The 24,334-nt window shown below is 38.3% G+C and overlaps 2 protein-coding genes across 2 annotated transcripts; one reads left to right on the forward strand and one right to left on the reverse strand.

The window, feature by feature from the left end:
- Nucleotides 1-510: 510 nt before the first annotated feature.
- Nucleotides 511-15,193, forward strand: LOC145779585 (dnaJ homolog subfamily B member 12-like). Its single transcript, XM_082591211.1, has 8 exons — nt 511-690; nt 9,816-9,990; nt 10,339-10,484; nt 10,879-11,064; nt 11,612-11,697; nt 12,825-12,934; nt 13,328-13,500; nt 13,644-15,193. The coding sequence occupies exons 1-8, from the start codon at nt 543-545 to the stop codon at nt 13,760-13,762; spliced, it is 1,143 nt and encodes a 380-aa protein (XP_082447337.1). The 5' UTR covers nt 511-542; the 3' UTR covers nt 13,763-15,193.
- Nucleotides 15,194-16,387: 1,194 nt separating this feature from the next.
- LOC145780214 (uncharacterized) lies at nt 16,388-20,757 on the reverse strand. The gene is made up of 3 exons (XM_082591917.1): nt 20,322-20,757; nt 17,985-18,216; nt 16,388-17,327 (listed from the first exon to the last, which is right to left on the reverse strand). The coding sequence occupies exons 1-3, from the start codon at nt 20,755-20,757 to the stop codon at nt 16,388-16,390; spliced, it is 1,608 nt and encodes a 535-aa protein (XP_082448043.1).
- Nucleotides 20,758-24,334: the final 3,577 nt, after the last annotated feature.

Genomic DNA, 24,334 nt, shown 5'->3' on the forward strand with positions numbered 1-24,334 from the left:
TCAACTTCATCCAAAATCGGGTCATCAAGTTTCTGGGGAGGACCACCACCAGTTTTGTATAGCTTAGTGAACGCCTTAGGTCTGCTGTGCAAATGAATTAGCCTATTGTTAAAGCTACTACATCATGTTAAATGTAAGAACATAACCTACGGTATCAAACGGAACGACTCGCTGCCATGCTTTCTTGTATTTGATAAAAGTGACTGTGTAACCTTTAAAATGATATTAACAAAACACGTAATGCCTCTAAGAACGCAATAACAAACTGTTTTCTGGTTGACTGCTGCTGATGACTCAGCAAATTCCGACTGTTCACGCGGTTACCTAACCAGCGGTTGGTGCATTCGGTGGTAACTTTAACCGGCGGTTAAGTTAACCGATGGTCAGCTAACCACCGGTTAAAGTTAACCGCCGGTTAATTTAACCACGTTTGGTGCATCCGACCCCAAGTGTACTATGACAACAAGTTTGTTTTTTAACAAAGTTTGTTAATTTTCAGGCAATATTATAACCTAGTTTATTTCAAATACGTATGCAATTGTATGGTTGACTTCATAATGGAAAGCAATAGAGAAGAAGCACATCGATGTATTCATATTGCTTTGAATGCAAAAAAGGAAGGTGACTATAGAAAGGCAGTAAAGTTTTTAAAAAAATCTATCAAACTTTATCCAACTATCGAAGCAACAGGTAAAACTTATATATACAGTCGTGGCCAAAAGTTTAAGACCAAACCGCAAATTTCGAGAAAATCAGTTCTCCCTCCTATTTCTTGTCGTTTTTTCACTTATTTCTTGCTAACTGTATATAATGACAAAGTAATAAGCATGTATATTGTATTTTGCATCAAAATCTCAAATTTTTAATATTTGGTGTGTCTTCCTTTCACTTTGATGACGGCCTTGATTCGTCTGGGCATAGTTTCGATTAAATTTTTGCAAAGTTTTTCAGGAATTTCACGGATCCAAACTAATTTGATTACTTCAAGTAGGGAAGAGTACTGGAGGGATGTTTTTCAGCAACATTATTTTTGAGAAAAGTCCAAAAGTTTTCGATAGGGTTAAGATTGGGACTGTTCCCCGGCCACTGCAGAGGAGTGATTTTCTTAGCCCTAAAAAACTCTGTTACTGTCTTTAAACGATGACATAGGGCTCCATCTTGCACCAAAATTGTACACTCGTGCACCGACATGTGCATTACTGTGCAGTTGTAGCTTCTCTTTCATTAAGTTCAAGTATTTCTGGCCGTTCATCCTGGTTCCTGGTTTTAGAAAAAAGAGGCCGGCTGTACCTTTGGTCGAAATGGCTCCCCATATCATCACACCTGGTGGATGTTTCACCGTTCGTCGTGTATACTTTTCATCAATTTGTGTACCTGAGGGTCGACGGACATTTCTTTTTCTTACACCAAACTGTTGGACACTTGATTCGTCTGAAAATGAAACTTTAAACCATTGGGCAGAAATCCAGTCTTTGTGCTGCAATGCAAACAGGAGACCCTTCTTCTTCATCGCTAGTGTAAGCCTCGATTTTCTTGCTGGTTTTCGTGATTTCAGACCAAATTCTACAACTAAACGGCGGCTAACAGTCCTCCTGCTGACTGGAATACCAGCTTCATTTAAATCGGCCCTGATTTGTTTGGCTGAACATGTTGGAGACTTCACCACTTGCCTTTTCATGAAGATGTCAGACTAGGAGTTGTTTTTCAAGGACAACCACTGCGTTTTGCATCAACATAAGTTGCTGATTTCTTAAATTTCACAATTGCCTGATGCACAAAAGTTTTTCTAAATCCAAGCTGCTCACCAATTTGATGTTCTGTGTAGCCTTCCCTGAGGAGAACAACAATTTGACATCGCTGAACCTCCAAAAGGGAGCACATTTTGCCCATTTTGGGCAGATAAGAAATACAGAAAAGTGATCTCTACTGGCTGATGTTCAATTGATATTTGCTGAATAATGACTGATTACATCAGATTTCGACCCAGAATAAAGATGGTGTAACTTAAACAATATCTGATGCAGTATTATGGCGTAATACAAAAAACGTCATAAATCAAGCCTGGTCTTAAACTTTTGGCCACGACTATCTTTTTGTAAAATTATTGTATTTCTTTGCATTGAATGAGTTTTTTATACATTGCACTGATTGCTTTATTTATTTAAAAAAAAATTTGGTTGAGAGTTTGTTGTGTTGAAGGTGTTAAGTTTCATTTTGATAATAAAAAATGAAGTGCTTCAAGCCAGGGGTCCGCAAATATTGGGTCGCGAGTCGCGACCCAACCATCTATAGTCTGGGAGCCAAACGCCATTTTTCCCTTGCATTGCTGTATTAAGTTTTTTTTACTGTTGATTTTGGTAGCCAAGGGTCTCTATTTTCAGAAACTGCTTGATGACCTGTTGTCACCTTTGGGCAATTTGAGAAATTCAAGATGGCCGCCATTACCTATAAATGACCATAACTCCCTATCCATTCACCTTAGGAAAATGATTTTTGTCTCTATACCTAGGTTGTAGGGGTCAAGCTATCTATTAGAACTAATTATTATCTTAATATCGTATTACATAGGCCTAATGGTAATTTCCAAGATGGCGTCCAAGATGGCCGCCATTACCTATAAATGACCGTAACTCCCTATCCACTCACCTTTTAGGAAGGCGATTTTTTGTCTCTATACCTAGGTTGTAGGGGTCAAGCTATCCATTAGAACTAATTATTATCTTAATATCGTATTACATAATGGTAATTTCCAAGATGGCGTCCAAGATGGCCACCATTACCTATTATAAATGGCCATAACTCCCTATCCATTCATCTTAGGAAGGTGATTTTTGTCTCTATACTTAAGTTGTAGGGGTCAAGCTATCCATAGAACAAAGTATTTATCTTAATATCGTATTACATAATGGTAATTAATTTCCAAGATGGCCGCCATTACCTATAAATGACCATAACTTCCTATCCATTCATCTTAGGAAGGTGATTTTTGTCTATACCTAGGTTGTAGGGGTCAAGCTATCCATTAGAACTAAGTATTATCTTAATATCGTATTACATACATAATGGTAATTTCCAAGATGGCCGTAGTAACACTAAATTATCTTACATACTATTCTATGATGTCAGGTTATAGCAACCCGATTATAGCAGGCGCAAAATATTGTGCATTTCATGTTAGCAGAGTTGCAACTACAAGCACGTGAACTGCATGGAGTAGTACTGTGGCATCCATATTTTATTAGACGCCGTACCATCTCTGGAGCTAGTTCGACTTCATCAGGTAGGGTGACTGGTTGAAGGGACTTGTTTTGGTCATCCTTTACCCAACCATATTTCGTTTGATCTATCGAAGTGTTTTGAATGCAGTAGCCTTCCCAATTTTGAAATAGGAGGCGACGATGTCACAGCCAGAAAGTGCATATGCCGTGAGTAGTCATTTGACTACCTGACAATGCTTCTGTACAGTTTTTTTCCTATATCAAGCACCGCGCTTCCTTTGATTGGGGACTCCATCAATACAACATTCTTGAGATTTGCCATGTGATGATAATGCAGCAACAGTACAAAGACGTCAGTGTCATCGGCAACGACAATGATTTTGCTTTCAGCATTTTGCGCGGCACCACTCAAGACCTATTGAACAATGACGTTATCTGCTTTTTCGTGTGAGGTTAACAGATCTGCCCGTGAGATGACAACTCCACCTTCACTGATTTTGATTGGCACCGGATCTGCTCCTGTTACCACTAACTTATGATGTTGTGTGTTGTTCTCATGAAACTTCTTATCCTGGACAAAATCATCAACTATCAGTTGCTTCTTGTTTAAATTGGAAGAGGTTAGTAGAACCTTCTGCGCTGCCAGCAACTCTATCAGACACCTCAACTTGTAGAATTTTCTTTAAGGTAGATTTAGATTTCACAACCCTCATATCTCCAGTATCATCAAACATGGATGTTAAAACTGACGCAAGTTCATGACCAAGCACAACCTTGTCCTGCCCAATAACCTGCAGGCAAATCACCCTTGCGTAAATCTGGTTTGGGACAATTAAACGACGTGTGAGACTATCACTCCCGAATTCATTGTATGCTTCATGCAACTCAACTGAATTCAGGAAGCCGGACGAGTCTTTGATCATTACAACAAGTGATTCAAAGGCACGATCAATGTTAGTTTGGCTATCAGACTTGGTTGCAGCTGAAGCCACATTTTTTCTGACAAGAAGCTATTTCGGCAATCCACATGATACCTTGCATCAGCTGCGTGAAGGTCACTTACAGTGCTATCTACCCTTTGTCGCACAACTTCTGATAGCTCATCTTGATGCCGTTCGCAGGCTTCACGTATAGTTTGCTTGAGTGACTTCTTGCCACCTGCGCTGCCTATTTCCCGACATGAATATGCTGGTCGCCAACGTTTTGGGTGTTTCGGATATTTTTCAAGCACACAAGTTTCACCACAAAACAAACAATGTACTTTGAAGATAAACCCTGGTAGTGATGACCGTCTCCTGGTCGGAATGTAAAATGAGTAACTTTCTGGATTCTTCCTTTTATGCCTTTGAACCTGGAGGCTTGAAGTGTATGTTGAAGCACAGTTTCCGTGACATTTAACTGTGCATTCAGGATTTTCACTAACTTTTTCTTCAAGAAGTTCATGATACCTGCCCCCATAGATTTTGCTATGCTTGATAAAGTTTTGAATACTGACAGGACCAGTGTCTTTCAGCGGTTCAGCCTTATTCTCACATCCAAATTTGAACACGAAAAATCACTGTTCTCCATTCATGCTTCACTATTGGTGATCGTCAATACTATATTATAGGCTTCGGGCAGCAGGGCTTGATTAAGGCTGACGGGGCCCCGAGGCACAGCTAAGTTTAGGGGCTCCTATTGCCAATCGCTTTCAATGCAGAGCAGGAGTGCTCAACTGTTACTGCAAAATCGTTACACAATTTGAAATTGTTACTAAAAAATAACAACTGTGGACACACTGGCACAACAACTTTCACTACCTACGGATACGGTACTAATGTAAAAAAAAAGAGGGCCCCTAAAACCAGGGGGCCTGAGGCCTGTGCCTCATGTGCATCATGGTTAATCGGGCCCTGACCGGCAGCACCTAAAAAGACAATAGTGAATTATTAGTGCCCGTCTACTACAATATGATATTTACATGGGATTTAGGCTACCGTACAGAGAGTTATGCTATGCTCATTTATAGGTAATGGCGGCCATCTTGGACGCCATCTTGGAAATTACCATTATGTATGTAATACGATATTAAGATAATTCTTAGTTCCAATGGATAGCTTGACCCCTACAACCTAGGCATAGAGACAAAATCACCTTCCTAAGATGAATGGATAGGGAATTATGGTCATTTAATAGGTAATGGTGGCCATCTTGGAAATTGCTATTATGTAATACAATATTAAGATAATACTTTGTTCTATGGATAGCTTGACCCCTACAACTTAAGTATAGAGACAAAAATCACCTTCCTAAGGTGAATGAATAGGGAGTTATGGCCATTTATAGGTAATGGCGGCCATCTTGGACGCCATCTTGGAAATTACGATTATGTAATACGATATTAAGATAATAATTAGTTCTAATGGATAGCTTGACCCCTACAACCTAGGTATAGAGACAAAAATCACCTTCCTAAGGTGAATGGATAAGGAGTTATGGTCATTTATAGGTAATGGCGGCCATCTTGGACGCCATCTTGAATTTCTCAAATTGCCCAAAGGTGACAACATGTCATCAAGCAGTTTCTGAAAGTAGAGACCCTTGGCTACCAAAATCAACAGTAAAAAAAACTTATTACAACAATACAAGGTCAACCATCCCCGCTCCCGGACTACTACATTGGGTCGCAAAACGGTTTAAACTTACTATAAATATAACTTGTATGGCAAAAATAAATACAATCACATAGGCTTTGATGTGCTGAGTTTCGTACAATTTTGTACAAGAAAACTTATACTTTCTATTGTAGTGCAGCAGTTAAGCCCACGGTTATACAAATATACAGCCTAGAAGACACCTTGAGCCAGGACATGAAAACTCTCTCAGCTTATCTCCAGAACTGGTGACTGAAACTCAGCCAAATTTTTCCAGCTGTTTTCCACCTACACAATCGGGAAGCTGATCGTGAGCTACATGTTCAGAACAATGGAAAACCTCTGTCCTTCTGCCCCGAACCAAGATATCTTTGGGTGACGCTAGACAGATCGCTCACATACCGCCACCAGTTGGTGCACTGCGCAAGAAACTCACATCCAGCGCTGCGCTACTCAAGCGCCTGCCAGGCTCTAGCTGGGGGGCAAGGGCCAACAGTTTGCGTATAGCAGCCTTAGCCTTTGTCTACTCTTCAACAGAGTATTGTGCACCTGTTTGGTACTGCAGTACTCACTGCCATAGACAGCGCCCTGCGCACAATGACCGGATGTCTGCGTCTCACATTATTGGACAATCTCCGCATTCTCGCTGGCATCCAACCTACTGAGCTTTGTCGCGAAGAAGCCACTCTGTCTCTCGACCGACGGGCACTAGAGCCTAACCATCTTCTCAACCACAAGATCTTTGATCCCCCAAACTAGCACCCCGTCGACTGAAATCAAGACACCCATTCGTGCCAGCCGCTCAACTTGTGAGTAACGAAGCAGATGAACAAGACATCTGTACGGCTACTTAGGCGGATCATAAATGGAATTCTGAAGGGAAGTCAAGCACCACCAGACTCCATTTGTTCATCTCCGACGCCGACACATGCCCCATCAGCCTGACACTTCTTCTTCTTCTCTCGTTTGACTTGTAGTAGCTTAGATTGGCAATGCCTCCTCGACTCCTCGTGCAGCCAAGATACGGTAGTTGGGTCCAGTTGTCGAATACCAGTGATTCCACTTGGGGGCCGTAAGATGGAACATTCGTGGAGTATGTGTTGCATTGTTTGTTCTACCGTTCCGCAGACACATATCGGGGAATTATGCAACCCCCACCTAAACAGTTTAGCTCCAGTGCAGCCAACGTCACATCTGATCCTGTTCAATGTGACCCGTGCCTTTCTTGAGAGGTCTACTCCAGGAGGGATGGAGAGTGCTGGTATAACTGAAAACTGGGGAGGGATATGTGGCAGCTCGTTCCATTCCTGGGCCCATGTTTCCATGCAGCTGAAGTTCTTATCCACAAGTTGTGTAGCATATTGATGGAATTGGCGCCTTGATCATAGGCTTTGAGGTCTGACTGATCCATTTGTTTGGAAGTGACTGTGGAGAAAGTGTTGAGGATCGAGTCTCGCATACAAAGCCAGTTTGTGAGAGGCTTCTTCCCTACAGACATGAGCAGGAGCAATGCCAGCCAAAGTTGGCAGATAAGCAGTAGGCGTGGGGCGGAGACAGCCAGTGATAATGCGCAAGGTGAATACTGAAAAGTTGGGTGTTCATCAGGACAATTATCGTTTCTAGCACTAGTTGCTACGTTCATCTGATGAAATTAAAAGTAAAATTAACAACAAACAAGATGATTTATTGCTTCATTGACGTTTCGCGCACCATGACAATGCGCATCCTCAGAGCGAATAACATACAAAATAAAATTTCACCAGGTTATATAGTATATACTGCAGTGCGATTGAAGGCAAGAAAAAATAAAACGTGGAGACAATAATGATTTATAAGGTTGCAACGTACTCAACCGGAACGACGGAAACCTTTTACCAAAACCTTATAAATCATTATTGTCTCAACGTGCAGGCTTCAAGCCTACTTAAACACAGTTGGAAACGTTATTGCAATCTAATTTTGTCTCGAATTTCTAGTGGTCTTCAGTGCTTCGAATTTATGTTTATTGTTGGAAGTTTTTACGTAATTTAACGTCGAAAGTAACCGCACTTCATTAGCCAATCTTTAAAACATTGTGTTCTATTTCTCTTGCCTTCAATCGCACTTTTTCTGTTGGTTGTCACCGCTTCGAATTTTTTATGTCTATTGTTGGAAGTTTTTACGTAATTTAACGTGGAAAGTAACCGCTCACACATCATTGGCCAATTTTTAAAATATTGCGTGTTTTCTTTTTTCTTGCCTTCAATCGCACTGCAGTATATAACCTGGTGAAATTTTATTTTGTATGTTATTCGCTCTGAGGATGCGCATTGTCATGGTGCGCGAAACGTCAGTGAAGCAGTAAACCATTTTGTTTGTTGTTAATTTTACTTTCAATTTCATCAGATGAACGTAGCAATTAGTGCTAGAAACGATGCGCAAGGTGTCGTTAATACAATATACATCCATCTTTTTTGTGTGTCTGCTGCGGTTCCACACAGCTGAGGCATATTCGGCTGAGCTGTAGACCAAGGCTAGTGCACTTGTACGCAAGGTTGATGCTCGGGCTCCCCATCCTGTTCCTGCTAGTCTTCTCAAGGGGTTATTTGCGATACTACATGATAGGCATGGGTAAGCTACAAAGATTAACACTACAAAGATAGGCATGGGTGCGCCTCAACCGTCTTCGTACGGGCGTCGTGCTTTTCCGCTCAATCATGCACCAATGGCCTCTTCCTCCTCCTGTGAATGTGGTGCTGAGAAACAGACCACAGACCACATCATCAATGACTGTACCACCTTCAATGACAATACATCATCAATGATTGTACCATCTTCAAGCCACCTAACGGAATGGAAGGTCTACTCTACTCGTCATGGGTGATGAAATCAGACTGGCTGCTCTCTAGTAGCCTTCCAGTGTAGTCTGGGAACATCGTGAGTCTGGGTTGATAAAAGGATAAACACTTAGCCTCAGAATCTTGCACGACGACGACGACGAAGCCCACAGTTAGTAGGTCCACCCGCTTATTAAGCCCAATTTGGTCCATTCCGAAATTACTGAAAGTATATCAGTGATAAAAAATTGTCCCCCGCTTAATAAGCCCAAAGTCGTTCGGTCCTGATGTGGGCTTTAATAAGCGGGGACGACCGTGTTGGAATTGCTATTAAATTGCAAAGTATTTTGCACAATTTTATATACTTCCAAAACGTTTTGGTCGCAAAGATTTCAAACGATTGTTTTTTGGGTTGCGCCAACAAGTGCGGGCCCCTGCTCCAAGCCATCTTGGACATGTCATTGCTCACCATGTCAAATGTGTTATCATTTTGAGCACGTTTTCTTGAAATACGTATGGTTGAACTAACCAAGCTTAAGCATGATAATTATGGACTTCTGACAGAATGTTAGGAATCTATCATGTCCCCAGCAAATTCCATTGCTGTACCAATCTCATTTAATAATCTCATTCATTCCTTTTTTCTCCATTTGCTTATAAATTTTTAATAAGTTTTTTGACATTTTTTTACATTTAGCCTATTGTTTGATTTCAGTTTTGATTTGAATCAAACAACCCTGGTTGTTTATCAATAACTGTAGTGTATATCTTTTGTATTACCACTTTAAAGACAGTTTTTTTTTTTAGTGTCACCTTGTGGTGGATAAATAGCTTGCTGTCAGCAACAGCAGGCTACCATACACACAAAAAACATCACACTGTTGGTTTCAGCTATGTGATTGCATCAGTGCCTGCATCAGTGATTTGAAAATATTTTGAAACAAACAGAACTAAATTTCAGAAGATGAGTTCTCACTTTAAAAAGAAAATATTTTATCAACTTGTATTTTAGCAGTTTTGTTATAAAATCCATACATGAGCACTTTGAGCAGTTATTATTGCATGGCTTAAAACATGGCATTATGTTTTGTTGTACAGTACAGTAATTGCTTGTGAAAAATGGTTAGATATCATTGATTTATTTTTAGATTTACTCTCTGGCTTCGAATCTGATTCTCAAAAAAACAATCAGCCTGATCATAATGCAAGATCTTCAAATACATCAGGAAGATCCACTGCCATGCCAGATTTTTCTGAATTACATGGAACTTCTGAACCTGAAAGTACAGCATACACAGAAGCACAGAAAACATTAGCAAATCGGTAGCGTATTTATAGTATTTTGACAACTATTTCAATTATTGTTTAAACCTACAGAAACCAAAGTCCTAATATGCTGGTGTTCTTTATTGTCATCATAAATTGTACCATAAGGTCCTTCTTTCTGAAACACTCTGTATTTAAACTATTGTCATAAAAGTTGTGTGCAGTGATGCAAATTTTTGTTTTTGGGTAGATTGCAAATTGGATGATAATTAATTCAATGATGATAAAATATGTTCTAGGGAAAGACTGAGTCAAACATTAATAAATTATTAATACTATAACAAATTGAGTACTAATAGCACAAACCAACAAATGCAGTATAGTAATAAACTGCTTATTGTACAGAATCAACCATTGCAAAGATTATTATGAAATTTTGGGTGTTCAAAAAGATGCACCTGAAGCTGACATTAAGAAGGCATATAGGAAAATGGCTCTGCAGCTTCATCCGGATAAGAACTTTGCACCTGGTTCCACCGAGGCATTTAAAGGTATCCTTCGTTCATTTGCAATTTTATGGTATATTGATGAATAGTAAACTACGTTTCGTCTTTGACATGTGGCACTTTTAATTGTAGTTAAAAATTCATTGAAGCTTTTTTGGAAACGGTTAAAAATCTTTCCTTTTGCTTATATTTTCCGCGAACCAGACTACAGAGCTTTGACAGGTTGATAGTCTTGGTTTGAACTTTTATAGTCCAGTGTCCATTTTGTTCTTCAGATATTTGACGTAGCCTACTCCACCGAAAAATTGCTGGAATCCAATCAGTCTTGGCTTCGCCAGTGTTCCTCAACATCACACTTTCCTAAACTTAAAGATGCTATTTCCCATTTTGTTTGTAACTTAAGAATATAACTTTAAACAATTACTCTGTACATTTCAAGCTGTAGGAAAAGCGTTTTCTGTTTTGAATGACTCTGAAAAGAGACGTCGGTACGACCTCTATGGACCGGAAGTCGTCAACTCAACGACGCGACGACGACGTCACAGCGACAGCGAAGATGACGGCAGTGACGCGTTTGATCCTCAAGAACTGTTCAACATGTTTTTTGGTGGTGGTTTTCCTTCAGGTAGGGAATATGTGATAGCAATACGCAATTGCGAGTTGTTTCCGGCATGCTGCAATGTAGACACTTTCAGTATTGTCACGTAAAAATGTTGTCATGCTTTTCACACTAATATTTGCATTAAATACAAATTATGCAGAAAGTTGAGATAAAAATAAAATAGAAGCAACGCCCAAATCATTTCCTCATGTTCTTCAGAAATGTCCCAGATATGTAACAGATCTTTGAGTTGGAATGGCCTTTAATCTCCTGTCTTGTTGCATGTTATTCAAAACCTGTATATATATTTGCAAATGTAATTTAACACATCCGCAGCATTAAAATGTTTGCTACTTAAACGTTGCACCAAGTTTCAGCATTGACTCTGTGTTTCGCTTCTGTGCTAGAGAACATACCACAGTCTAAAATAAATTAAAAAAATCGAACCTTGAAAGGAATCCAGGGTATGTCAGATCGTGTGCGATTTTCTTAGCGGTCCATTTTGGTCAATCCAACTGGGGTTCGATTTTGGCAACAGACAACGTTTGTAAGATTGCTTTTCGTACCACAGGGAACGTCCGTGTATTTCGCCGAGGCAACACATTCTACTATGACGGAAACGCGGGTCGCAGAAGGCAAGAACAGCATCAACAACAGGTTGGCTTGCTTTGCTATATACACAAAACTTTTATACTGACTGTTTTGATACTTACAAAATATTTTTTTCCTTTTTTTTGCGACGCCATTTGTTATTTTAAGAAGACTCACTACCAATATAGGCGAAATAATATCATTCAACATGTTATCGAAGGTAGCACGAGTTCTACGATAAGATATTCACCAGCATACAAATCGCAACTCGTTGCTATTACGTCGACTCCGACTCTTTGACAATAAGTGAGGCAGTCAATTAATTATTTATTCAATGACTTTACCATCGAATTATTAACAGTCAGTTGTTTGAAGGCATGTAAGGGCGTGAAAGAATACCAGTGTTTTCTATTTAACTTTTTCGTGAATACGGACGTGTGTATACGTTTTTGGATTTTTGCCATGACGACCATCGACGTGCCCATACATTGAAGGTAAAACGGTTCTCCAAGCGAAAAATGTTACATTTTTAACCGTTTTACCTTGAACTTATGGGCACGTCCTTGGTCGTCATGAAAAGAATCCAAAGACGTATACACACGTCCGTGGTCGCGAAAGTAATCTTGTGAGCTGTTAATCAACGTTCTGCTTCTGATTAGTTGATTTAGTAGAATATACTGGGCCGTATTAACCACCCTGGTACTCCTCGGGGGAGCCTACTTCTGATTAGGGGCCCACTCATTTTAGCCTAATATTTTTTGACTATGTAAAAAATAAAACAATACTACAGAAGCTCGATAATAATCAATAGCTAATTAAATCATGCAAGGCCGTATTTACTGCTTTCCAAACTCCCGACTGGGGCCTACCTCTAATTATGGGTCTACTCAATACTTATATATAGTTCGTGCAGCGTTTTTCGGCTTGTAATTTGACAACTTTATTTCCATTTTTACAATTCCCCATTTCGTTCAACTCGGCGATGGCGGTATTGGGAAAGCATAATTGGGGATTATGTTAACATTCTGTTATAAACTATGCGGAGTGTGGTCACAAGACAAGATAGAGAGCTGTAACAACGTTAAGGCAATTAAGAAAACCACTAAGCAACATAAAACAAACGTAATTTAGTATAAATTTAACTAGAAAGATGCCCCTCCAGCAAGCTTTTTACTGATCTGTCTTCTGTTTAGCATCCTGCCGCTCAGTGGCTACAGTTCCTCCCTATCATTGCCCTCATCGTCATGACTATTCTGGGGAACATTCTTACACCATCACCGGCGTATCATCTGTCAGCGTATGGGTAGGTACTTTCCCAAACAGCAAAATCCGTCATTTTTACATTGGTTCAACCTCTGCTGACGTTGAATTGCTATCTGGGTTATAACAGGATTTCTTAACAATTCCGATTGGTATAGAAGCGTGATTTTGCGTTGTGGCTGAATCTCCTCTTTATATTGGATTTGAATCCTGGGAAATTAGTAAAATGCGAGTAACTTTGTCATCTGCTTGTCGTATCCAGGCTTACACCTGATGGTTAAAGATTTAGTAGAATTTAGTAGTTTACCTTCAGACATGTCTTTAAGCGTCCTGCCAAAGACACAGCTGCATGCTCTTGATCTTTGGTTTTATCGTTTGTGAAAAGAAGTATGGCATTCCGGTTTTTCGATTTAACTGGCAATTTTTTTCTTTTCAGAGAGTACAGACAAGTCAGACATACAGCTAGCCTCAACGTAAAGTACTATGTGAAATCGGATTTTGACCAACAATACAAGAGAGGAACCTCGTCGCGTAGGACCATAGAAAACATGGTTGAATCAGATTACGTGGACAGTCTCAGAAGCCATTGTTACAACGAGCGAACACAAAGTAAGTTTTAGTGTTTTTTTTTTAATTGACAATACTTCTGGTATGCATGTAGAACGTTAAAAAGCCGTCTTTGTATGAGTGCATACTGTTTAAGCATAAAATGTCAACAAAAATCCTTTTTCAACTCTTTCTTTCTGTTGCAGAAGAAAACTTGCGACGTAAAGGGATCTATCTTCAACAAAAGAAAATCATAACGCGCGCGGAGAACATGAAAACACCTTCCTGCGATAGGCTTGAAGACATCGTGAATCGGATTTCTTAGTTTATCTTTGCATTGATTTCCTCGTATGTTTCATTCATTGCATTTTGCAGCGCCAGGAATGCGACCAGTATTTGACAGGCACCCCCTTCCTTTGGGCGGCCATTTTGACGGCACATTATGGTAGATAGACCATGTGGCGGTTATTTGTCTGTCAGCATAAAATACTGCTTACCTTGTCGATATGTATGAATAATACAGGGCAGGTATGTTAATTAGTTTAATTTATAACCGTGTGATGCTTAGAAAAACAACTGTTTGAAAGAAATCTCCATGAAGTGCTGTCTGTTCAAGGTCTTGAAACGTCAGCGCAGAGTGCAGTGTTGAAAATTGGTGTGGTATTTTTGTCGTAAATATTTTATAAAAAAGTTAGTGCATCATGTTATATATGTACTGTGCATTTCTGTACTTGCAAAACATAAAACAAACGGAAAGAGAAATAGGAATTTTAGTTGCTTCGCATACTGATGTGTGCTAATGACTATGCAATGTATACTTAATTATTTAAGATAGAAAATCCGACCCTGCAACATTCAGTTTGCAAGTTCAATTCTCCATGAAGCATCAATATTTATAATTACCCACCTGTTGACTTGCTTTGCAGGAGTCAGCATTATTTTGCTGTCTTTTAGCGTTTGAAAACGTACGCAAAGCATTTAAAGCAAGTATTTTATCAACATCTTGTGCAAAATCAGTGAGTTTGTTTCGCAGTCAATCTTTCGCCTTCATGAAGATTGCATGGTGGGGATGGGTGAGAAATCTCTGCATGACTTATGTGAGGACATAGTTCCACACCTGTCTGGAACACACGGCTGTCTCTTTGCAAGACATGCTTTGAATGTCCACAACGTTTTCTTTTTTGTCTTGCTGTTCCCTTAGTCTCAATCTACAACCACCGGCAAAAACTAGGGTCACAAAAAATTGAGAATCTAATAAATATTAAATCTAGGCTATTTGAAGAAGTTAAAGTCATATTGTATTTGTTCAGTTCATCCGACTCCAGCGAGAGTTAAGTAAGGGCGGGATTCATGCGTTTGTGATAACCTTGGGCCAAATTTAGTTTTGTTGGCTATGTCGGAGATCTATGTAGGTTGCTTTGTCTGTATTGATTTGATTCGTTTAAAAATTAACTTTTGAGTGTTCAGACTTACATTTTTGATTCGAGCTTAAAATCCTGGTCTTAAGGAACGCATTGAACGTTGCAATATCACTCGATGCATTCGCTGTTGACTTGCATGAGTGTGTGATTTGTTAACATTTTTATGTTGTCGCATGTGCAGGGCATTTGCTATAGATTTTTATTGAACTAATTTAGTCTCTTGTTTCCACATTTATATCATCAATGGATAGAATATTACTTTCTAAAGCTTAATTACTATTAGGCTGTGTCTTTACTGTTTATATCGATCTGCAATAAATGTTTTTTTCCTGATACTTCGTATGCTATGCTCAGTCCATAGACGGATTCTATTGAACAGATTTGTTCTAGGTCGTCTCGAACAGTTTTCGAGCACTTTACCGTATGCGTGTTTGTGATTTGCAGGTCGCTGCAGCAGATGTGGTTTATTAACCAACCAAAAGGCCAAATTTAAATCAGGTGATTCACTTGTAGACATGCGACTCATGAACGTTTCGCCGTCGCCAGCGTGGCACCGATGGTTAGGGAATATTCATTTTGATGGCGTGAGTTCGATTTCCACCCCCTGTCATTGCTCTTTTTTCTGTAACTAAACCTACTTATCAAACAAACTTCAAAGCAAGAATTAACTTTCTGGCTGAGTACGACAAGGCTCACAATGCTGCAGTCAGCTGGTTTATAGAGGAATCAATGGTCTACCCGTCAAAATACTCCATCTGCTGCAGCGACCTACAGATTACAAATATGATTACAAAAAGTCTACATGATGATACTCCCCGGAGTGGCTCATTCAAATTATGTCCAAACCATGACTCCGAAATTGAGCAGTCCAAATGTCAACAATCATTCAATAAAAGTTAATCTCATCAGTCAGTCTAATGCAATGGTTGCGCCTAGCCAGTTAAGTTAGATCTCGGAGTGACTGTTATACCACCCCCACGAATGTCATTTCCTCAGTAGTAGGACGTAAACTATGCACTTAAAACAACTACATATATTGATAAAGCGAAAAGAGTACAATAGTGTACAACAAAGAAGCAACGCGTATCAGTGACAAAATATCTAGTTTCTACTGATTAAAATTGTGCATGATACTAGGTAATAATCACATGCTATAAAAAAAGCCAACATGTTCATTTTTGATACGATCTTTCTTGAGTTTCACCAACCGGCAACTGAATACAAATCAGGAATGCCATTTTTTTTTGTAACAAAGGGAAGTTCTTGGCTTGAAATCCGAAACTAATGCGTTGCACAATGACATAAATAGATTTACAAGAATTTTATTAAAACGAAGAGTTGACAATGCAACCTGACTGCATGATGAGTCAGTTACGGGAAAAGCATTGTTGAAGCTCTGCGCTGTCTGCTGTACGTCGCGCGGGAAGCTTTATCACATGCTCTCGGCGTGAATGCCCACTGTGCCACGTGCATTGCTACTGCAAAATAATTCTTTGGAACTTGTAAGTGGTTTCATAAACAGTAAAAGGCTAACTGCAAACGCATTCAGTCACTATCATGTCTTCATGCTCCCTTTGTTTAACTACACCATCTTCGTAATAAAGAATGCTCATTGACTGCAGTTTGAAAGGAACACAACAAGGTTCGGGTATTGCTGAACGATGAAATGACAGAAGGCTTTGCATAAATGCGTGGCTGCTTGGTTTTCCTTGTCCAAGAAGTGGAATCCTGCATGCACCTTCGCACCTGTACGCGTTAAAACGTTTGGGGTAAATTATCCAGTCACCCCAGCCGATTTTCTCAAAGTCTATTGTGTAATCTACTCTTCTGCAATGCACTGGTTTCCGTGGTTGGTAGTTTGGTGGAACGACAGGGACTGGGGAAACTTTTGGAGGAACAACCACCTTTGCGCTTTCCTGCTCAATTCTATCCTCGACAATTGTGACATCACTGGTTTGTTCTCGACGCCATCCTTCCACTTCGTCTTCAGCATCGCTTAACTGATTTCTTTTTTCAAAACTTAACTGATTTTTTACGGGGCCCATTTGACGGGAATATTGAATATTATTTTCAATATCGTTAAATCGTGTTTCGGGCACAACGACATGCTGCTTTTCAGTTTTATTTTTCTTTCGATTTCGTTGCTTTGAATATCGATATCTACGGTAAACTTTCTTCTTCAGTTGACCCCTTTTAGAAGAACGTCTGTGACGATTTTGACGAGCCACAGCCACGTCTATGAGACCAATGTTTTTGGTAGTTGAGTAAACAAATAGCAAGTTGCTTTCAGGAGAAGACGAAGAGAAACGCTGCCAATCAATCGGCAGTTTAAAAATGGTGGAGTTTAAAAATTGCTTGTCTTTTCTATTTGCTTTCGTATCGCTGCTTCGGTTAGATTCATCAGCATCTTTGTTTCTTTGTTCGTTATTGTACCACCGCCGAAGCACACGAGTGACATCACCAGTGATTCTAAAAAAAAATAGTGCAACAGTTGTTAGCAATATGATACTGTTTGTTGTGTCAATAATTTTGAAAATTATTTCATGTGCAGTTGTGCACATTGCCAAAACGGTTCCAAGTTTCTGCTAGCGAATTTGATGTACGGTATCTGGGGCTGTCCCCACGACAAGACAGTGAAGTACCATAAGCTATTTTTAAGCATGATCACAGATTCGCTGACCGAGGAGTGTGCATGAAGAGATTTTACAGCACTATAAGGAGAGTATTGAATTAAACTCCTCTCTCACGGCCTTCTTTTTTATAGCAAATATTTTTACATCCATCCATGATCCATCTTAGTTTGATGTCAGACCAGAGTACTAAGCCTATGGTTGGAAACCAAATTCCATTCATCCTCCCACTACATGGTTCACGGTTCAATAGAAAATAAACAAGTTAGTTTTACCTCATAAAAAGTTGCCATAATAAAAACATTGTGAGAAAGTATAATAATCTCAACACCGATAAAATTTATTGTTTGCATAAGAGGTCACATTGCACGATTTTGAATGCGTAATTTTTGATGAGAAAATGCTTCTCCAATTCAAATTCGCACAGTAAAATTAAGCTAGAAACTCTTCATAAACAAGTAGCCTTGGCCCATTTTTTAACAAAATATGACACTACCTTTGTCTGTCCAACAATCTGCTTCCGCCAAAGTCAACGCTCCCAATTTTTCTTCTTATCAATTCCAGGCCGGTAGAAGAGATAGTTTTTCTCTGATCCCACACTTCGATTGTTTTGGCATCGCGATAATGCGTGAACATGGTGACTTGAATCTCAGCCAAACGGATGCGTTCGTGTCCAATTTCCGAAAGATCAAAAACGAGAATCCATTTTTTCGATTCTTTATACGACTCTGCCAAATAAACGAGAGTACATTATCATTCTTTTTACCTTCAGTGACAAGGCTACATTACGTAATTAAGGCTACTTTATAGCACAGTAGCAAAGCGCTTGTACGATCGAAAAATTGACCATTAACAAAGTCAACTATCTGAACGACAAAAGCGTCTCAGCAGAGCTGTTGCTTAATGTTTTGTTCATCAAACGTGTTTTCTGTTGTCATCAGCTGCCTTGGTTTTATCTCACAAACTTAATTTTCTACCAGGAAGGAATCAGTTTTATTTTGCTGAAAATTGTTCAGCGCAAACGTCGTGTAAAAACATAAACAGCTGAACATGGTTTTTGTATGAAGAAAACAAGCTTTCAATGTTTTACGAACTAATTCAAACATTTACCCTACTTTTAACTAACATTCTTCAAGGTAAACTCCTAATTGAAAGTAGACTAGAATTGTTCTTCTAGTTCGTAATTACTTTTTTTTTTTACTGTAGATATGATTTTTAGCATATTGATCATATAAACGTTACAGTAGGCTGTGTGACATTATTCTTACACCAGCTGGCAACCCAAATAATAATTTCGTCACTTCGATGGTGTGAACTTTATTGCTTAAAAGTGATAACTAAATGCGATTAAATTAGCAGATTATTATCTGAATTTAAATCCTAAAACATTTGGATTGCAATGATTAGATTGAGCTGTCAAAGACTTACTCCTTTAAAATCGCATGAAATTTAAAATTTCTCGGTTTGTCTATTCCCAAAACTGCTTGGTAAGTCGTGTGCTCAAGTTTCGCAATTACAGCCGCCCGGAGTGCAATTTTTTCTTCACAGTTTAGAATGGAAAGTTGTGATGCAAACGTTGCTTGTCAGGTTTTATTACCAGACAAAATATGACCAATTTGTTGCAAACTAAACAGGGGCCATCAACGGTGACGCTTGTGGAAATGGTTGTTTTAGTCATCGCTTGTGACGGCATAGACAGGTGACGTGGTATCATGTTTCATGCAATACACAAACAGGTCTAAGTGTAATGACGACAGTGACCTTTAAATATTTCTTTTAAAAATTACACTTTTTTAAACTATCTTACATGGATGCTACAAAACATAATTATACTGATAAATTAATTAGTTGAAATGGTTTCAACTACGCCTATGAAATATTGGCTGGCGTATCTTATTTTTTCAATGCCTATACTCACAGAACATGTTACTTCTCGTTACTGAAGTTGCTACATAGTGACAGTATGAATTTAAACTATAAAATACATTATACTAATATGTTACATATATTTATAGTCAGTCACAGTTTTAGTTGAAATATAGTCTGCAGTGGCAAAAGTTACAAGATCCACTATTGTTTTAAACCGATCGCTGCTGAGTGGTGTCGTGTGAACTGGTTTTTAATACACAAATTTGTCTGTGTGCAGATTTTCACAATTGCGTCTTGCAAAGAGAAGATTAGACGTTCATTTGTAATCACCTTCGTGGTGCTCACGTGCCAAGTGACGTGATGTATTTTTAATGCAATGACATTCACTTTTAAAAAGCTGTAAGCTACCGGATTTAAGAAGCAGCTCTGATCACAAACATTTAGTTCAATACTTCACAATGTAGATATTAACAACCTGTTTTAGCCTGATGCTGCGAGTTCGCTGTCGTAACAGCGAATTAAGCAACTCTCATGCTGCCAAAAGCAAAACTCAATCCATTGCATTTAGTTCAATGTTCGTTGATATCAAAAACATACGTTCTCGATGAAAAAGCTTAAACAAAATTTTCTCTTGAAATTTGGTACGCAGCCCATATATTAATGGTGCAACACTCAGATTCTTCTAAGAGTCAAATATCTTTTAATTTAGTGACCTTTAAATTGACGTCGATGACAGAAATACCAAAGAAAAGGTAAATAAAACGTTAATACAATAATAAAAATAATGTGTGAAAAATTGAGTGGTGCATTGGTTAAATGCTAAGTTTTTTGCGAGCAAATTACTATATCATTGCGGATCGCATGTTTGAGATCCTTTTAGGCTAGTATTTAGCGTAGGCATGTTCATCATCGAAACGTCAGATGGTTGGATCGCATGAAAACACCCAATTAAAAAAAAACTTACCGACTGCTTCAAAACTTCTGACAACATCCGACCTTCTTAAAGCGCTTTTTTGCTTTATGTTCATTTCGTTCCGTCGAGTAGGAAATCCTACTTTGTGGTTATAAAGATTGACCATGTACTTTGGAGAATCTTGAAGCAGTTTGTTATGGTTTCCTGAAGAGCCTTGAATGTGTTCAAGAACTTTCCGGTGAAATTCTCTCATGTGACTAGGAACTGAATCCGGAACAGGTTTTGGATTTTTCTTTTCAAAACTTGGAAGTAACGATGCCGGGTTAGGCGGCAGACGCGGTTGGGAGCGCAATGCAACCTTAGATTGTTTACTGACTTTGCTTTCGACGGTTTTTGCATGCATTTCTTGGAGATGAACGTGGCTTGAAAATGGCGAACTTGTGTTTCTATTTCCCATGGTTTTCAACAAAATGGCAGATAGAGTCATTGTAAAAAGATTTAATGCGATTAACTGCATTCTAAATGTTTCTGAAAAATAAAATTTGGAGATAAAGATAAAAGATTTAAGGATCCTTATAATTTTACAAAATACTGATAGCCTAAATATCATATTTTCAAATGCAATTTTTAATTGAAACAAAGAGTGAGATTTTGCTGAAACGTCCGCAAAATTAAACCTACATTTAAACAAGATCAAACGACCAATGCAAAAAATTAACATTTTTTTAATCTGTTGTAGCTGTTTTTGTAAGATCGCCTACCCTATTTCAAACAGTTTCACTTATACTATACTGCAGCTGCGCCACTTCGCTTTCATGAAACAAATAAAATTTCTAAAAACAATGAGTATAAAAAGATTGACTATAATTTCTTCTTACATAAAACGATTAATTTTTACACTAACGCTTCTATTCTTTAAAGTAGATAAAAGAAAAATAGCTATCATTGAATGCAGACTTCTTTCCGCTTCCTTGTAGACTATGAATGGTATTGTCTATGCCCTGGTCACAATGCTGTCTGCGATATGGATTCAATAAATATATTACCAAGAAATTTAAAATCTTTTTTCTTCTACTCTACAAAGATTTGAAAACAACAACTTACCAACATTGCAATATTTAATTAGTTGTTGGACTTTTTTTCATCGTCGCATTTCTTCGATCACCTGGAGTGACACCTTTTATTCACACTTAAACCGAAACTCGATTGCATTTAAATTTCTTCACTGTGCTAGTTTTGCAGTCCTTGAAAGCAATATTTGCTGAAAAGAAACATAGCATTATGAACGCGATTATTATATAACACACAAAACGAAAACTTGTAGCATGATTGTAGCCTATATTTTATTTGTTAAATTAGCCACGGTTTGAGAAGTGCTGATGGCAGAAGAACGAGAATGAAAAATTCGTATTTTCTAAAATGCTTGTATTTTTCTGATATGGCCGCTAGAAACAAAAGTGATGTAAATACGCTAATGGTGCATTTTGTTTAAATTTGAGCTTATGCATTGCGTAAAAAGTGTTTATCAAACATACTTGTATAAACCTATATACAAGCATAAATGTAGTATTGATAAAACATTTGTGTTTAACTGTAGGCTAGGGGAAAAATTCTAATTGCTGTATCATAATAATAACCTAAACTAAATGAAAACCAATAAACACTTTTGCGTTTTAGCATCGAGCATGCCTCAAATATCTTGCTACTCTCAAAGAATATTCGCAATCAAATACGCAATCCATGTAAATGAAAGAAATCCATGCACAGGAAAATTAGTTGTTGTTTAAAGGCATCCCAAGGTCTAAAAATGATAGGAGTAAGCTAGCAGTATCACGCCAATTTTCAAATGATTTATTTTTCAGCATTTCGTAGGCCTAATAAACCATATATGCTTTGGGGCCAGTGTTATTGAAATCAAAGATTTGTAACCAACAATTTGGCACTGACTTACAAAACTAGCTAAGTTGTTGCAAATTTTAACTTTTAGGCGTCGATAGCGGGTCAAAGTTTTTCAAACTGCAACTTGGTCTCTTCCTTTCAGCTCTTTTCAATAAATGCAAGTTCAGTTTTGAGACTTTTATTGAAACATCTACATCTCTTCAAAATCACCCTAAATTTGCAAAAAGCTCAAACAATCTACAGGCAGCTTTAAAAATTTGTCTAACTGGACAGAAATGAAACATTTTCTAGCTTTAGCACTGTAATAACTTACACTTTAGAATTTCAGTAGATTAGTATGAACAATTAAGCTTAAGCTTTTTATTTCAAAGAATCATTCTGCTGAAGTGTCATTTCTCGCAACTATCACCCTCTTGCCAGCTGATGAGAAAGATCTAAAAACTGGCTAAACTTCCAGCAGAGCTTGTCATCATTAGTGAAACACAAGTGCCCAAAGCTGAAAATTTGTTATCCACACATTTGCCTGCCAGATCCGTACAATTTCACAAAATTCAATTGCCTTGCTACAAATTAGGCTGCAAGCTAACTGACTGGCCTATCGGATATAAACAGTGAGAATCAACGATTTATTTTGAGATTTTTTTAAATACGATGAAACGTTTTTTAACGAAATCAAATTTTACGCTGGCCTGTGTTGTTGAAATGTGCAAATCGAACATTACAAGCATAAGTGTTAAATATGGTCACCAAAAAACAACGTTAGCAATACATTATTTAATCTTCAATCAGTTGTAACCTATTGAATGCATCATAAGCTATCAATTTTTTTTTTTTTTGAATAAAGTACGCTATTTGGGCCATGTATATTTTGTCCTGCCGTTTTCTCCAAAAACAAAAATCAACAGACGAACAAGCAGCAACCGGGTAATGAAAAACCTTTTTTCTTTTTGTTTTCTTATTGTTGTTTTCTGTTTTGTAGGCTATAATTCCATGAAAAGCACTGTTGTTACAGCTTAGTAGCTTACATGAAAACCGACATCAAACGTAATGGCTGTCATTTTTTCATAACATCTTCTATATCTTTGTATAGTTTTCATTTTGCTGAACGAACTCATGAAAAGCTGTATCGATCACTTTCACCTCTCTTGTGGTAATTCCTTTTTCTGTAAGAAATCATCCATCACTTCACATTACTAAACAAAGTACATTGTTTGGTCGCATGGCCACACAATAGATAAAATAGATAATCTACTTGCAACTAACAATAACGTCTCTTCAAATCTCGCGGTGTTATTTTGATTAATCATTACACAAAGTAGCAACTGCACAAAGACGTCTTTTGTTTCTTTTGTTCCAGCAACTCTATCAAGTAAACCAATCCGTATCTCGGAAGCTGTTTCTAATTTCGCTTTCGCTGCAATGCAGACAGGAGACACAACAAGCAAACGAATAGTTGAAGAGAAAGTGGCTTGAATTCCTCATCTGGGTGGATAAATGCAAGTGTCTTTTTAGCAGTAGCCTACAATTTTATGCATAAGCCGAGTAGCCTATCGCGTAAAGCATAATTGATGCTGAGCAATAAACTGGGCCTGTGATTTCCAAATAAAATTTACTATTAAGCCTAATACACTTGCAAATCTTTGATTACAAAATTGATTGGTATTCTCGATATCATAAGTCACTTCTTATCCTTGATTTCTTGCGGTTATTTGTAAGATAACTTGTTCGAAACACCGACGTTAACTCTAAGATAGTTCTTGTTTGCAAGACTAAAATATACTTTGTGGCATCTGCATGTATTCCAACTCCCACTTTTTGTTTTTCTGCTGGTCTGCTCACACTGAGATTTGAACCATCGTCAGTTGGTCTTGGTACTCTTTTGTTCGCAAAAGCAAGTGTATGCATGGAGTTGTTGAGACCAAAATTTGTGTATTATGCAGTTCGTTTGAAACATCTTTGACACGTCGTAAATTGATTGTATGGCTGTTAAATGTTCGTCTGGCTGAATGCATCATCTATTTTATTGGCCGCTAGTCTTATCAATAGAATACTAATAAGATTTGTTTCCTTTTGTTCTTCTTTTGTGTAATAAACTGTCGCGAATATTTTCAACGACTGCATTCCTTCGCTGTACAAAGCGTAAACAACGTGGACCCCAGCCGCCT

The sequence above is a fragment of the Aplidium turbinatum genome, chromosome 11 (assembly GCF_918807975.1).
Source record: "Aplidium turbinatum chromosome 11, kaAplTurb1.1, whole genome shotgun sequence".
Taxonomy (NCBI): Eukaryota; Metazoa; Chordata; class Ascidiacea; order Aplousobranchia; family Polyclinidae; genus Aplidium; species Aplidium turbinatum.

Bases quoted from the DNA above. Each gene is read 5' to 3' on its own strand.
- LOC145779585 (XM_082591211.1), top strand. From the start codon at position 543: ATGGTTGACTTCATAATGGAAAGCAATAGAGAAGAAGCACATCGATGT. The intron at 11,065-11,611 runs GTAGGGAATATG...TTCGTACCACAG, and splicing joins TGGTGGTGGTTTTCCTTCAG to GGAACGTCCGTGTATTTCGC. The intron at 11,698-12,824 runs GTTGGCTTGCTT...TCTTCTGTTTAG, and splicing joins AAGAACAGCATCAACAACAG to CATCCTGCCGCTCAGTGGCT.
- LOC145780214 (XM_082591917.1), bottom strand. From the start codon at position 20,757: ATGACTCTATCTGCCATTTTGTTGAAAACCATGGGAAATAGAAACACA. The intron at 18,217-20,321 runs GTAAGTTTTTTT...TTTATTTGGCAG, and splicing joins CAGAAGTTTTGAAGCAGTCG to AGTCGTATAAAGAATCGAAA. The intron at 17,328-17,984 runs GTAGTGTCATAT...ATTTTTTTTTAG, and splicing joins AGATTGTTGGACAGACAAAG to AATCACTGGTGATGTCACTC.